Source organism: Peromyscus eremicus, chromosome 18, assembly GCF_949786415.1.
Source record: "Peromyscus eremicus chromosome 18, PerEre_H2_v1, whole genome shotgun sequence".
Classification (NCBI taxonomy): Eukaryota; Metazoa; Chordata; class Mammalia; order Rodentia; family Cricetidae; genus Peromyscus; species Peromyscus eremicus.
The window spans coordinates 21,727,713-21,742,780 of record NC_081434.1 but is presented as its reverse complement, the minus strand read 5'-3'; the positions used below and the strand labels follow the sequence as shown (position 1 = coordinate 21,742,780).

Genomic DNA, 15,068 nt, shown 5'->3' with positions numbered 1-15,068 from the left:
GGAAGTGCACTAGAAAGAACTGGAAGGATTCAGGCCACATATTAAAAGTAATATGAAAAAAAGCCTCTCTTCAATTTCACTGGACTGATTCCTGCATGCTGCAAGGTGTGATCATTTACTGCCCATCACAGCATGAGCTAAGAGAGCACTTTCTTCGTTTAAGGGAAGTGATAACTAACACTTTGAAAGCAGGGATAAACTGCCTTTGCTAAAATGGAGCTGAGTTTTCCTAAAATTTGCTTAACTACAAAATGATATAACGTTTTGTTCTTGACATTAGTTGAATAAATTGAAAACATTGCAAAAATGAGGTAAAATACTGTTTCTTTGATGAAGATTAAAATTATAAAATTCCAACTAAAATAGAACAATTTAGTGACAGAAACTAATTGAACTAGAAATAGATAATACACTCTGTAAAATCTACCCAGCTATATAATAAAATGGAGAAAAAATAATGATACCATAGATTCACCTGAATTATATGTAGCATTTATGGCCAGAAGACCTCGAAGTGATTATGAGATTATATATATTATATACTTGACTATATGTGTTTATGAGCCCCCCATCTGAATAGAGAAGTTCAATTCAATGTCTAAATTTAACAGTCATTGTTCTTAAATACTGCACAATAAGTTAATAATTTTGAAATATTTAATTTTTACAGTTAACTTGTATAAATACATGTATGATTTTATGAGTCTAATTTGCATATGTATAGAGATACATGCGTATTTCTCACCATAGGAAAAACAGTCATATAAGAAAATGAAATTTTATTGTATGCTCAAAGATTTTAGTTCACCATCGTGAAACTTATTTTATATGGAGAGTTTAGATATTATTTCCTTTTACTTTGAAATTGGGAACTGAAACAAGACTATCTACTATACTTTTGGATGTCTCCAGGACATCACCAGCCAACAACTCAAAAGGAGGTATCCCATACCTTGCAATGGGTTTTACCTGGTAGCTTATGGCTTTAAAGAAGAGTATTATCCCATCTGTAAACTATTCATAGGAATATGTACACATATTTAGGTATCTTATGAAATTCTATGTTTTGACATAATGTCTTCAAACATCCTTGTGTTAGTTAATTCCTCCATCACTCCTTCTGCTCTCTTTTCCCAACTCCCTGCTACTTCCTTTTATCTGCTTCCTATATTCTGTCAACCTCATAATAATACAATATTTATGATAATTTAGGTGTGAGATTTTAGTGCATAAGACAATCCTTGAAAGGAAAACAGCTATATTAATATCCATGCCAGAAAAGTAATATGTAATCCAGAAAGTCTTTACTACTCAATAAAAACTCTATTAACCAACCTCACTGTTTTTATAAAGATCTTTAGTTAGATGTTCTTTAACCTACATACAATGTTGGAGGAAAAAAATAATCTTTTTGGAAATTGTTTGAATATTATATATTCATTATTAGGATGATTAATGGTATATATTCAGGAAAGAATGGAAAGAAGAAAAATTATAGCCAAGCTATAGATACTAGCCAAACTGTAATATCATCAAATGGTAATCATTAATTAGTAATTTTTTTGTTTCTTTTATTACTGCCTGTTTCAGCCAAGTGATCTAAGGAAACATCGGAGAAAGGTACTGTAAATAACTTCTACATGTTTATTACTTGAGTATCTTTTTTTTTTTTGCTAAAAAGCAGCTAAAATACTATTGTCAAAATTGTTTTATTAGCATATCATATAAATATTGATGCACTTATGTGTTACTGAGTTTTAACATATGATCATAAGAGCAAATATTTTAAAACCATATTGTTTCTGGTTTCTAAGCAAAGATTCCATTATGAGAATTAACTCGTATTCGTCAACCATGGCAGAGTGTGATATCATAAGATCAATATTAGAACAGCGCTGGTTGTTTTCAGTATTTTTCACCATGCATTGCCTTTAATGTCGGATTTATTATTACTCAGTGATGATGAGCCAGAAGATCTTGCTACAGCTATCAAGGAAAATGAAACAGTTCTTTACCAGATTGAAAAGAAGAGGGGAAATTCCCTGAGAAAGCAGAGGGTAGCCAAGAGGCATGAGTAAGATGAAAACATTGCTGCTAGGAGTCATTTTGAGGTCTCTTACAGCAAATGAAGAAAAGGCAGGTTAGGCAAGTTTAGGATTGATAGAATGAGATCAGGTGGCATGTGGTGTCTAACGTTTGGCCCTGGGCAAATTGAGGCAGAATATCACTACAACAGGAGGATAGACAATGATTTCCAGCAGAGTATCCGAGTTGATGGGTTTTCATATAAGATTACTTACACAGAGTTTACTGTCTCCACATATTAGTTAGCCTTGAAAGAAAACAGTCTCCAGATGTCAGGAGTGCAACTAGAAGCCCAGCCAGGATAGGTATTTACTACTAAAGCTGAAGACACTAAAACTCACATGGAGGAAGGAGTGAACAAAGAATAAATTCATGCAAGCTGTCATTTGACCCCGACATGCACACCATGGTACACCCAAGACCACACACACACACACACACACACACACACACACACACACACACACACGAGAGAGAGAGAGAAAGAGAGAGAGAGAGAGAGAGAGAGAACGAATGGATGAGTGAGTGAATTTATACAGAAAAAAAAAACAAGTTGACTAAAAACACTGACCATTTTCTTGATTATGAGACAAAATCAAGACACTTAATCTAACATGAATTCAATGTGAGAGACAATGGACTCGACTCGGAGTCGCCAAGTTCCATCTTATTTGATAAATGAGAAGAGCAAAGCATTCAGTCATTGGCTGTCAAATGGGAAAGATTTCAAAGTCACAGCAGGCCCTCTGACTTATAGTGTCTTCCAGACGAGGAGGTCAGGGGCTGTGGAGATAGCACACCCATTGAGAACACCTGCTGCTCTTAAACACTGGCATTTGGTTTCCAGCACTTATATGGTGGCTCAAAACATCCACAACTCCATTTCAAGAGGTTTTAATAACCTCTTCTGGCCTCTGCAGGCTCCCGCACATTCATATATCCAGAGAAAATGGTCATACGCATGAAATAAAAACAAATAAATCTAAAATATCTGAATTCAGAAAATATCATTATTTTCTTAAGGAAAACTATGTTACAACTACATGAATTAAACTGATAGAAATTTATTTTTTGTTTACTTAGTTATGACCTATCTATAGGAACAAATATCTATATATAACAACATAGTACATATAAACATCTATGATATATGTGTATAGATATATAGATATAGGACACATATACGACTATAGTGTCAACTTAACACTCAACAATTGACTCTAAGTGATCAAATTTACCTTATATAGTTTATCAACTTTTAACTTTCTCCACCTGCTATAATGTATTTAATACTATTATTATTATTATTATTATTATTATTATATAAGTTTTTCGAGACAGGGCCAGAGATCCACCAAAAATGTCAATCCTCATAATCAAACTATCCTGTTTTCTTTTTCGGTTTTATCGAGACAGGGTTTCTCTGTGTAGTTCTGGTGCCTGTCCTGGATCTCGCTCTGTAGACCAGGCTGGCCTCAAATTCACAGAGATCCGTCTGGGTCTGCCTCCCGAGTGCTGGGATTAAAGGTGTGCGCCACCACTGCCCAGCTTACAATTATTAATTTAGAAAGAAATCTAAGTAAATGACGTTTTAAAAATTTCATCTTATTAAAAAAAAAGACAGGAAGAAAGATTTCGCATAGAAAAGTGGTAACTGCAACAGAAGTCATGAAAGAGAACCTCTGGTCAAGAACTGCTGTGTGGCAGGGTAAATAGTTATATATTCAGCTTCATTTGCATATCAGAGAATGCTTTAAGATAAACATTATTATATTTATTTTATGAACCGATTGCAAAGCCCTTCTAACACAAGGCCCAGGATCTGTTTGTATCTTGTGTTTTAGAGAGCTGAAACTGGAAAGGTTGTAGTTTGATGGTGCATGGTGGTGTATTTTATACGACGATATTTCAGGAAGAAAATTGTGACGCAGAAATGACTCCTCTTACGGAGAACATTTGTAGAAAAGACTTATGGTCAGATCATGAAACTGTGAAAATATTAATAAGTTAGTACAGAATGTGAACTATTCTCAAAGAGTTTAGAATAAATGCAGGTTTAGAAATCTTTGAATTTCTCATCACATTGGAGCCAGGCTAAAAACAGTTATTAAAAAGACCCTTCAGGTAGGACTCTGAGGCTGAATTGAGGGAAGGAATTATATTCAGGACTCTCCCTGAACTGTAAGAGTAATAATATAAGCCAAGGAGAGAAAAGATTGAAAAAAAAAACCAGCATTAAGTTTCAGGTCTTCATCATATATAACAACCTCTATATACAGTACACTCAATGCAGAAACAGGCAAGGTAGTTCTGCATAATACAGCTTTAAGTGTATGCTGTTGCTACATAGAAACCTCTCATGTGAATTTCCAGAATCATATATTCATAGCAATTTTTCCATAACTTTGATCTATATATGTTGTGTTATGCAATGATAACACTGTTTTTTGCCAAGTTTTTAAAATCGTCATTGTTTTTTCTTTCTCTGATTTTTTGGAGTAGTTTTCCAGGATTCTGAACAACGTTGTTCTTTATAAGCATGCCTCTCATCTTTTCTGGATTTTTGTTTTTTGCATATTTTTAAAATTTCCCATTACTCAGAGTGACATTGAACAATCTTTAGGAATTATGTTCTTACCTTTCATTTTTCTCACTGGGAAAAAAATATTTTTCTTATGACCCACTGCACATTTTAAACATGCTTGGTATAGATTTCATTATATTGACTAATTTAAAGTACTTTGTCTGATAAATCATATCTTATCAAGTTGTCCTCCCCTTTTTTACACACCCACTTAAGGGTGTCTTTGCCATGCCTTACTAGGCATACCATCTTTTCCTCAATGAAGTTTGTTTAGGGTCTCCCATAAGGAACATATGTCAACGTGGCTCAGAGGCATGCTTGCCTAATGTGAGAGGTGCTGGGTTCAGTTTGCAGTCCTGAAAATAAAAATGCGTGTATCCATCTAAGGTGAGAATAGCTTTTGATTGATAGATGGGCATTTTTACTCTTAAACCATATTTTATGTCATTAGCTCATTTTTGTAAAGATATATTATCTTTGCTCTTAAACAGATAGGAAAATCACGTCCTTAATAATAACAGCTTGCCTGTGTAAGATATATATGTTGTGTTACAATTATTCTAGTATCTTAGTGATGCTTCCTTTGACACAATTTCAGTTGCAATTATAATGAGCTCATTGAACGCACTGCTCCTGTTTCCAGATTGCCGTGGTGGAAGAGGATGGACGGGAGGACAAGGCAACAATCAAATGTGAAACTTCTCCTCCGCCAACACCCAGAGCCATCAGAATGACTCACACGCTCCCTTCTTCCTACCACAATGATGCCCGGAGGTAAGACTCAAGCAGGGTGCACATTAAACATTTTCTTCCCCAAATTCTTCCTCTTCCCTCACTGCTGTCAAATAAAACTGTTAGGTTACTTACAGAAAAATAAGACTCAAGAGAAGTCTCAGTGGTTGAGTGCTAACTGCTTTGGTAGAGGACCAGAGATTGCTTCTCAGCACCTACTTCAGGCAACTCCCCAACGCCTATAACTCCGCCTCCAAGGGATCAACCACCCTCTACTGGCTTCTTCAGGCACCTGTGCTCATGTGCACAGGACTCACACAGAGATATTCATACGTGCACATGTAATTAAAAATAAAATTAATATGTACATAATTTGTCTTGAAATATAATTCTCCAGCACGCTCTTTCCCTGCTTTCCTTTTTTCCATATCTCTTGTGACATTTGAACTTTTTCAACAATGTATCAGAATTTTACTTTTAAGTTAACAAGATGACACATTTATAATCTTTGTTTTGTGACCAGTCAATGTGCCAATTACTCTTCTATAATTAGAGACATTTCTTATTAAATTTATGACTAGTGATAGATAATTATAGGATTTCTAGGACAAGACTATAAATGTGGAGTATATTGTAATAGAAATGAAGGTCTGAAAAATCCAGTCCTGGGCCTCTTTCCTTGCATATCTGTGCTACTGAGAGGATTCTAAGTCCTCAGATAAAAAGGCCGTAGTATTAAGATGAACACTGACAAAAATATTTTTTAAAAAAGTTAAGGAAGCTCATACTCCATAAGACTCTTCATAATGTCCTATCCAAATGACTAAACCTTTCAAACTGGTCTCTATAATCAACAGCATGAATATATGTCAACATTCCATTTACATCTCACACACTAGACTTCTCACTGGTTATCAATAACAGTATCAGTTCTCAACATACACAGAATGACTTGAAGATCAAAACATCTTCTAATTAGTAGCCTCATGCCATGTGGTTTTGAAAAGTGGGACGTCTGTACAGACAGGCATTTCTATCGATTTGATTGGTTTCAATTACTACTTTCGAAATGTGTACTTCTTTATTCCTCAAGAGCAGAGGATTATATTTTAATATGTGAAAAACGCTTTATTTATGGAGGTTAGAGTGTAGAAATCAGATTACATTGGATGAGTAAGTAAAGTTTAAAAACTGTATAGTGCAGCACACTCTACAATGTTATAGCAGTATCTGGTGAACTCCTCTTATTAAGAAAGTATCAGACATATTGATCAGAACTCAGAATTGATCAACTATTTGGAAGTCATTTCAGTTTATTGTGCAACTAAAATAGTATTTTATTGACAGCTATCTATCAGGAAGACAGTGATGAGCATTTGTAATGTGTTGCTTCTAGATCTCAGTAAGATGGCATCTATAATGAATTTGTCTTAAATTTGTGGTAGAGAAAGAAAGATGGATAAAGGAACCCCTATGAAGAGATAAAAGTTAAGTTGGCAGCTTCAGTTTCACAATTAACAGATTGCCATGGTTCATTCCCTTTAAAGTTAGAAGAAAAAAAGAGACTCTGAGAAAAAAACGGACCAAATGCACAATAAAAAAGATACTAAACATACAGTTATTAAATAGGGCTAAGTTAGGTGATTAATTTGACAGTGTACAGGAATAAAAGGAAAAAGAGTTGTTTGGAACAAAATGATGGGTTTTTCTACGGAAATTTTGGAAAGCCATGGAAACAAGGAAGAAACATTTTAATAACTTAGAGAAAGATGAAGGGAAAGGGGGAAAAAATCATTCAAAATCTACTTATTCCTCCTTTTTGTCACTTATAAAGAAAAGGAGCCTTGTGTACTTTGTGGATAGCGCATCAAAATGAGCCATTTCTGCTCTTTTGTGTTTTGCAGCAGTTTATCAGCCTCTCTTGAGCCAGAAAGCCTTGGCCTGGGCAGTGCCAATAGCAGCCAAGACTCTCTTCACAAAGCCCCCAAGAAGAAAGGCATCAAGTCTTCAATAGGGCGCTTGTTTGGTAAAAAAGAAAAGGCTCGGCTTGGGCAGCTCCGTAAGTATGGGGCTTTCACTTTCCGCTACCACTGGGATTTGTCACTTCTGAGTGTCCCGGGGATTCATTTCTCATCTCTAAGTCCTTTTCCATACCTAGGGAGCTTTCAATTTAATCAACTCTATAAACCAGTTTAGCTGACTCATGCTAAACAAAAGTTAGAGAGAAACATATTGTAAGACATTCAATTCTTTTGTTTCCGTTTTAATAGCAATAGCTGGGCTATTTAAATACTGATTTTATGAAGTTGCACTGATATTGTGAATCAATCGTTATTATTGCCATCTACATTTTTATTGATGAATAAAGTCTTAATAATTTCCAGAACAGAGACCACCATAAAAGGAGCTAAGAGTGATGGTTTGGTTGATAAAATGTCAAAAATGCAGTTATGAGGACCTGAATTCAGATCCCCAGAGCACATGTAAAAGTCAGTATGGTGGCAAAATGTTTGTAACTCCAACACTGGCACGGTCAGAGATAGGTGAATCATTGGAGCTCACTTCACAGGCAGCCTAACCCAAAACCGTAAACTTTATTGAGTGATTAACAGTAAATAGACAAGGTAGAGAATGATTATGGAAGACAGACACAAGCACTTGCATGTGTATACACATACACACACACACACACACACACACACACACACACACACACGCACACCTATATACTCACGTACACTCATCTACAAGAGAGTGTAGAGACACCACACAGATCCAAATGTACCAGGCAAAAAGAAACAGAGGAATATGCTGTCACTTAGAGTATCTATGAATATAAAATCTTAATTATGTAAAGTTAAAATATTTTCTGCAGAAAAGAGATGAAGCCTACAAACACCAAAATGAATTATAATGTCAGGCAAAATAACAGGAGGATAAAATATGAAGGATATGTAAAAGCTATCACAGTTTCTCACTAATAACTCTGAAGAATCTAGGTGGGATTAGGAGTAAGAAATAAAGCATTAAAAATTTGGCTTGGATAAATTATTATCAGTGACTGATAATATGAAAACATGAATGAAATGACCCTAAGTATTTGATTATGAAATATATATATATATACACACTCATACATACAGAAATTATCCAAGACTTAACAGTTGAAATTTCTTTTTTTTTTTTTTTTAAAGATTTACTTATTTATTATGTATACAATGTTCTGCCTGTATGTATGTCTGCATGCCAGAAGAGGGCACCAGATCTCATTCTAGATGGTTGTGAGCCACCATGTGGTTGCTGGGAATTGAACTGAGGACCTCTGGAAGAACAGCCAGTGCTCTTAACCTCTGAGCCATCTCTCCAGTCCAACAGTTGAAATTTCTAAAATGAAATATACACCACTGGCACTTTTGAATGTTAGAATATTGTCTTGGTTTTATTGGTGTGAAGAGACACCATGACCAAGGCAACTCTTATGAGAAAGAGCATTTATTTAATTGATGGCTTGCTTATAGCTTTAGAAGGTGAGACCATGAACATCATGGTGGGAAGCAGACAAGCATGACATAGGAGTAGTAGCAGAGAGCTTTTTACATCCTGCATCCTGACCAATACACGGGGGGAGGGGCGGAGAAGAAAAGAAGAAGAAGGAGAAGGAGAAGGAGAAAAGAAGAAGAAGAAGAAGAAGAAGAAGAAGAAGAAGAAGAAGAAGAAGAAGAAGAAGAAAAGAAGAAGAGAGGAGAGAGGAGAGAGAGATTTTCCTGTATATTCCTCTTTATAGTAAGGAAAAGACTAAATTTCTTCAAATGGTAAATGTTAGCTAGAGTGATATAGATTTCAAAATATGTTCTGGCGTCACTCAATTAGAGAAACAGTTATTTATAGGTAGTGCCCCATCACCTGGGTTTTATTTCCAGCTGTACCACCAAAGAATTTCTGCCTCAGATGTTCATGTTTACAGGTTGGTGACAATAAAATTATTTGAAATCCTTTCTCTGCCATCCAGGGTGTGCAACCATACAAAGCAGCATAAGCTACAGAAAGCTGAGATGCACGTGACTGTGTGACTAGCATAATGGAATGGTGCAGTTGAAACTGAATCCTTGGATTTCTATTTCCCAGAAGAAGGAATTCTTAGGCAATAATATGACATAGGAAATAAAAAGCTACTTTTAATTTTTTTGAAAAGCTATTTTTAAATATAAGTCTACATACCAGTGAACAATGTTTGTTTTATTTAATTTGCTGTCCTATCATGGGCTTTATCAAATTATTTTTTATTTTTAATATATTGTAGTGTACCTCACAATTATGTCACTAAAATGTTTACGAATATAGAGATCATTTATCTACTAACATTTTAGCATATGTGCTTATTTTAGATTGTATAATTTACTTTTTCCCTTTAAAATATTTTAATTGTTCTTTGCACATAAATATTTTTATAGTTATTTTCAGCTGAATTTGATGAGAAAATACTAAATCATTAGGGATTTTTCCAACAAAATTGTCTTTTATCGGGATATCTAGGATACAATTTAAAACCTAGAAAATTCATCCTTCTATAAACCTAAGCTTTGTTTTACACTTTCAGAGGCTATGAATTTTTAGATCAGAATATATGAAACTATGCTTAATTATAGTTGCCATTATATCAACTCCTCCAAAGGCAGGAAGCAGCAAAACCATTTGTGCGGTCTCACTATAGAATTTTTTTTTCCAAAACTTCCATTGCTTAAAATAAGATCACTAAAAAAAAAGTTGAGCTCCTAAAAACTTTAAATCACAAGTCAATTATCCTTTCATTACTCTGAGAAAAAAAAAAGTGTGAATCATCCAACAATCTGAAAATTGAAAGTATTTCATCATTTACTGAATAGGTTTACCAATCTGCAATAAAACCATATGGACCAATGAAGAATTTTATGAGCTTTAAGTCAATCGTTCACTTCATTTCCATTTTAAGAAAACACTTTTATTGTTACTCTCTGATTATAAATGATAATTTATGGATGACACATGGGAAATAAAGTCAAAATATTCTGTCACCATGCATAATGGAAAATTTCAGATTTGAAAATGTTCCACAGGAGAATTTCAGTTAGCCACTGGATGGCTTTCCAAATAAGAGCCACATCATAAAACTCTTTCCATGGCATTAATTGCACATGAATATAATGAATAAAATAAATTTGGCCTCATATCTCCATGACGCTAAATTGAATACGGACAGTAAATGATGTGTTTTGATTAAAGGGGGCTGTCTGACATTTCTCTGGTCCAATAATAAGATTATCAGCCTAAGAGTTAATTTAATTTATATCAAGATTCTGTATTAATAATCTCTAAATTTATAAATTATTTGCTAAAATAAATTATGAAAAGCAGGAGTAACGAATTTACCAGTTCATTCTGTGAATGAGAAAAACCATATCACAGTCCATTCTTAAACTGTAAGCAAGAAGATATGCAAGAGACATGCATGACAGTTGTCGTCAATGGTGGTTTTCTGTTATATTGGTTAAATTTGAAGGATGGCATCTGTTAAAAATGAAGTTATGATTAGTATTAGATCAGTAATATTTGAAGTATTCTAGTCTTAAGCTTAAATTTGACTTACATCCATTCTATTTAAAAGTATATATATATACCTTCCTCTACTTGGAAATTGTAAATAATTTTCTTTGAATGTTACTTCATGTTTTTTACATAGACTAAATATCAAAGAGAAAGAAGGGTACAGTATTGAGCCCTCATTTTTCACTATAATTAACAATTTATATGTTATGCCTTTAGGGTTTTGAAGTGAAATAGTTATTTTGTAAGATATACCTATCCATAACTGACACACATGAAATTTCTCTTATTCGCACCAAGACTATGTATCCATACTATTATTTCTAACTTTACTAATTCAAGTAATAAATAATAAATTAGGTGAAAATAATTATACTAAGGTCTTTTAGAAAGACTTAAACTTTTTTCACGCTCATAAAAAAAAAATCAAAGCAAAAGCCATCCCAGAACACAGGGGCTGTCTGATTAAGGGTATAGGACTCAGCAGGCTGAACACAATGAGTTTCAGAGGCTCCACATGCAGAACTTTTAAAAGCCAACAAAGGGCCTCTGCATTCTTTAAACTTGGTATTGAAAGCAAACAGCTAGGTTTCTGTTCAGCAGACTATTTTCTCACTGGAAATGAAATATGACAAGTATGCTATTCAAGTATTCACTTCTACTTTGTACTAGAAAAGTCAAACAGAATGGCTTTGAGCATTGTGTACTGTACAATTGTCTGTTGGTATATATACACATATATTATCTTACACATTTATGCTTGTGAAAATAAATGAACACAGTAGATACTTCCTTTTGTATTGATTTTCTCAGTGCATTTTTATGTGAAACTGTGCCATTTGATGTTTGTTGAAGCAGTAATACAAGGGCAATCCTAAAAGAAAAAATGTTTCTGAGTCGTTGCTCCAATAAGCCTTTGAGACTTTAGTTTCAGAATGGGCAAATCCCTAGATCTTGACCTCAAATCACTTCTTCACAGGAGGCTTCATGGAGACCGAAGCTGCCGCCCAGGAATCCCTAGGCTTAGGCAAGCTTGGAACTCAAGCAGAAAAGGACAGAAGGTTGAAGAAAAAGTAGGTTTGGAGAGTGTTTTTCCTCAATTTTCTAATGCTTCATTATGCTTTATCTTTTTCTTTTGCAAGGAATTTAAAAAGAAAGAAATGGGAAATAAACCCACTTAACAGTTCTCCTGGTGTCTCAAGCAGCTCAGTGCTCATGTTTCATGGTGACAATGAATTGAAGTTTGAGATGAGTATAAAGCTCTCCCACACAATAAACTACATAATTTAAACTACTGACCAGAGCATTGATTTCAAAACTTAGCTATATGTAATATACTGATTTATAGTACAGACAGCAATACAGACAGCACTATTGAAGTTAAATGAAGTTCTGATTTGCTATGACAAAATGAGAGTGAAATTTTGTTTCCTATCATGACAATTATGTGTCTAGTCTTCATAAAGGAGGATTTAAAAGGAAAAAAAAATATTTCTCCAACTGAATATAAGCTTAATATAGGCGGGAACAGATTGTTTTGCATCTGCCAGGAAACTGATAATGTATCTTTCCATTCACATGTAATATGGAACATTGAAATGACTTGTAAAATTGGAAGATGAGTTTCAACAGCTGTTAGAGAGGGATTCCATGAATAACATATTTTTAGCAGCATAGTAACATTTCAGTGACAAAAATCATCATCTTGAAAACATAGGCTTTAAAAGCATAATAATTTCACTTTATTACCAAGTCCCCTTGTGAGTTGCGCTGTCTCTGCTCTCTAAACTTTTATTACATTGTTTTAATGGTTTTTATATTTCTGCTTTCTCCTACTAAAGAACCGTCATTTCTCTAGCTATCAATTTGTGATCCATATATTTCTACTGTTACAAACAATAGTTCAAGGTACTTCATACTTTGTCTTTCTTCTTGCTTTTCAGACATTTACCAATAACAGGAAATGTAAACATGCACATTGCAGAAGAGCTCATTAATATAATGATTTATTAGTTGGCAATTTACTGAAAATATCCAGATCCAATAGAAATGCATTCTAGAAAAACAGTCTTTAAGAGTCTTTATATCTTGAATAGGATTAAATGGTCAGTCATGGAATGTTTCTTATTTAGTTACTGATAACATAAAAATATTAGTGTTTGCCATAAGCTACTTTCAATATCTTTATTTGTATAATCCTCTTAAGGAATGCAATCTTAAGTTTCTTGGCTATCTGTGGTGAACATTCTATGAGTATGATTCTTTGCTTTGTTTATATTCTGGTTAGTTTACTACAAATCAAAAAGGAAAGTGAAATTTTAAAACAAGTCTGTACAATGGACAGAATTAATTAAAAGTATTCAAAAACATTCCCCTTTGTATTGACTACTCCACAACAAGAATCCATTAGCATTAAATGTAGCCGCACAGTGAGAGCTGATGTGACAAAGTGCTTACATTTATTTACTCAGTACTTTCTTGAAGCAGTTATTTTTTTGTTCCAGCATTATCATACATGTGATGTTTCATTGTGTATCAATTACCTTTACATTACACAGTTTTCAATTAGTTATTCTTATTACATATTAGTGGCTTGTTCTCAAGCTGTAACTCACTGATTCACATATTTCACAGTTACAGTCTTAATAGTCCTCATTCAAATTTGTGGTTTTTCATTATCTTCCTGCCTTCGTTCTCTTGGTCTTTAAGGATGAGCTATTTATTCTCAAAATTTAGTCTTCATGCAATGTTGTGACGTTTGTCATGTGAGCTCACTTGGCGTTTGTCATGATGCTTAAATCTTACCCATCATCCTGTGTCTTACTTCACTGGATTATAGGTACATTTTTTTCTGTAAAATGGAAATGAAGATCTTTTCTAAAACTGACACTGAGAGCAGATAGAAATAAAACCTTTACTCTTGTGTCTGTCATCCTGATCATTAAGTACTCATTTCCTTTTCTCGGACATCCAGCCAGTTATTTAATACCTTAAGCTATTTGCTTTGGGGAACTTGAAAGTTAATGCTAACTACACAGATATTAAGCACAACATCATAGAATAATATGGATCAGCCAAATGCTGAATAGGTCACAAAAAAAAAACAAAAACAAAAACAAAAAAAAAAACCAACAACAACTCAATTTCTAAGTAAGGTTCAACTCATCCAAATTTTAGGTGAAATCTGGATTTGGCTAGTGTAGGGTTCTATCTTAGTTGTTCTCATTGCTGTAGCAAAATACCTAACATTGGACATTTAAAAAAGGAAAAGTTCATTTTGGTTGACAGTTTCCAGGGATACATCCTTAATGTTGGGGAATGCGTATTGGTAGAAGTAGGAGGCAACTGGTCTCATTGCATCTAGAGTTAGGAAGTAAAAAGTGATCAATACTGAGGCTCGACTTATTTTATTCTTTTAATTCAAAAGAGGAACTCAGCCCTTGGAAATGTACCACCCACATTTAGGGTTGGTCTTCCCACTCCAATTAACCTATTCTAGAAAATCTCTCCAATGCATACTCAGAGGTGTGTTCTCATGGTGATTCTAGGTTCCGTCAAGTTGACTGCTAAGTTTAACCATCCCTGATCCAATAAATAGAAACTGTCATCCTTGCCTAAGTTCAGAATTTATCTGATAATAAGCAAAGAAGTCAGACAATTTGAGATCACATGTCAACATAATACTATTAAAACAGGGCTTATTTGTCTGACAGGTTTGCATATCAGTTAAAGAGCTGCTAGTCACAATCTTTTAAAGTCTCTGATATAAACCCTATGTCATCTTAATGTTAGAGTTTACAATTTTATAATATGATAATATGATGCACTAAAGACAATAACTATTGACAAATGAAAATTTGTGTTATTAGCATTCTTTCCTGTAAGAGTATTTTGGAAAAAGTGTTAATTATATTTTACTATTATTTTGTCAGATTTTATACTCTCTACACTCTCTCAGAATATATTTAGCTTTTAGTTTTTATCTGTCCATCCTTAGAAATATGATAGCAGGGTGAGTGCCTAGTTACCTAAGTATTGAAGATATGAAAATATACTTTACACTTAAAAACTAACTAGTAATCGCCAA

General features: G+C 34.0%; 1 protein-coding gene across 1 annotated transcript in view; it reads left to right on the top strand.

The window, feature by feature from the left end:
• The window catches only part of Ppfia2 (PTPRF interacting protein alpha 2), a 442,290-nt gene that overhangs the window by 374,432 nt on the left and 52,790 nt on the right, over positions 1-15,068 (top strand). The window contains exons 18-21 of the mRNA XM_059245722.1: positions 1,591-1,620; positions 5,313-5,443; positions 7,306-7,460; positions 11,961-12,054. Coding sequence (XP_059101705.1) covers positions 1,591-1,620; positions 5,313-5,443; positions 7,306-7,460; positions 11,961-12,054 — 410 coding nt within the window. The remainder of the gene's footprint in view (positions 1-1,590; positions 1,621-5,312; positions 5,444-7,305; positions 7,461-11,960; positions 12,055-15,068) is intronic.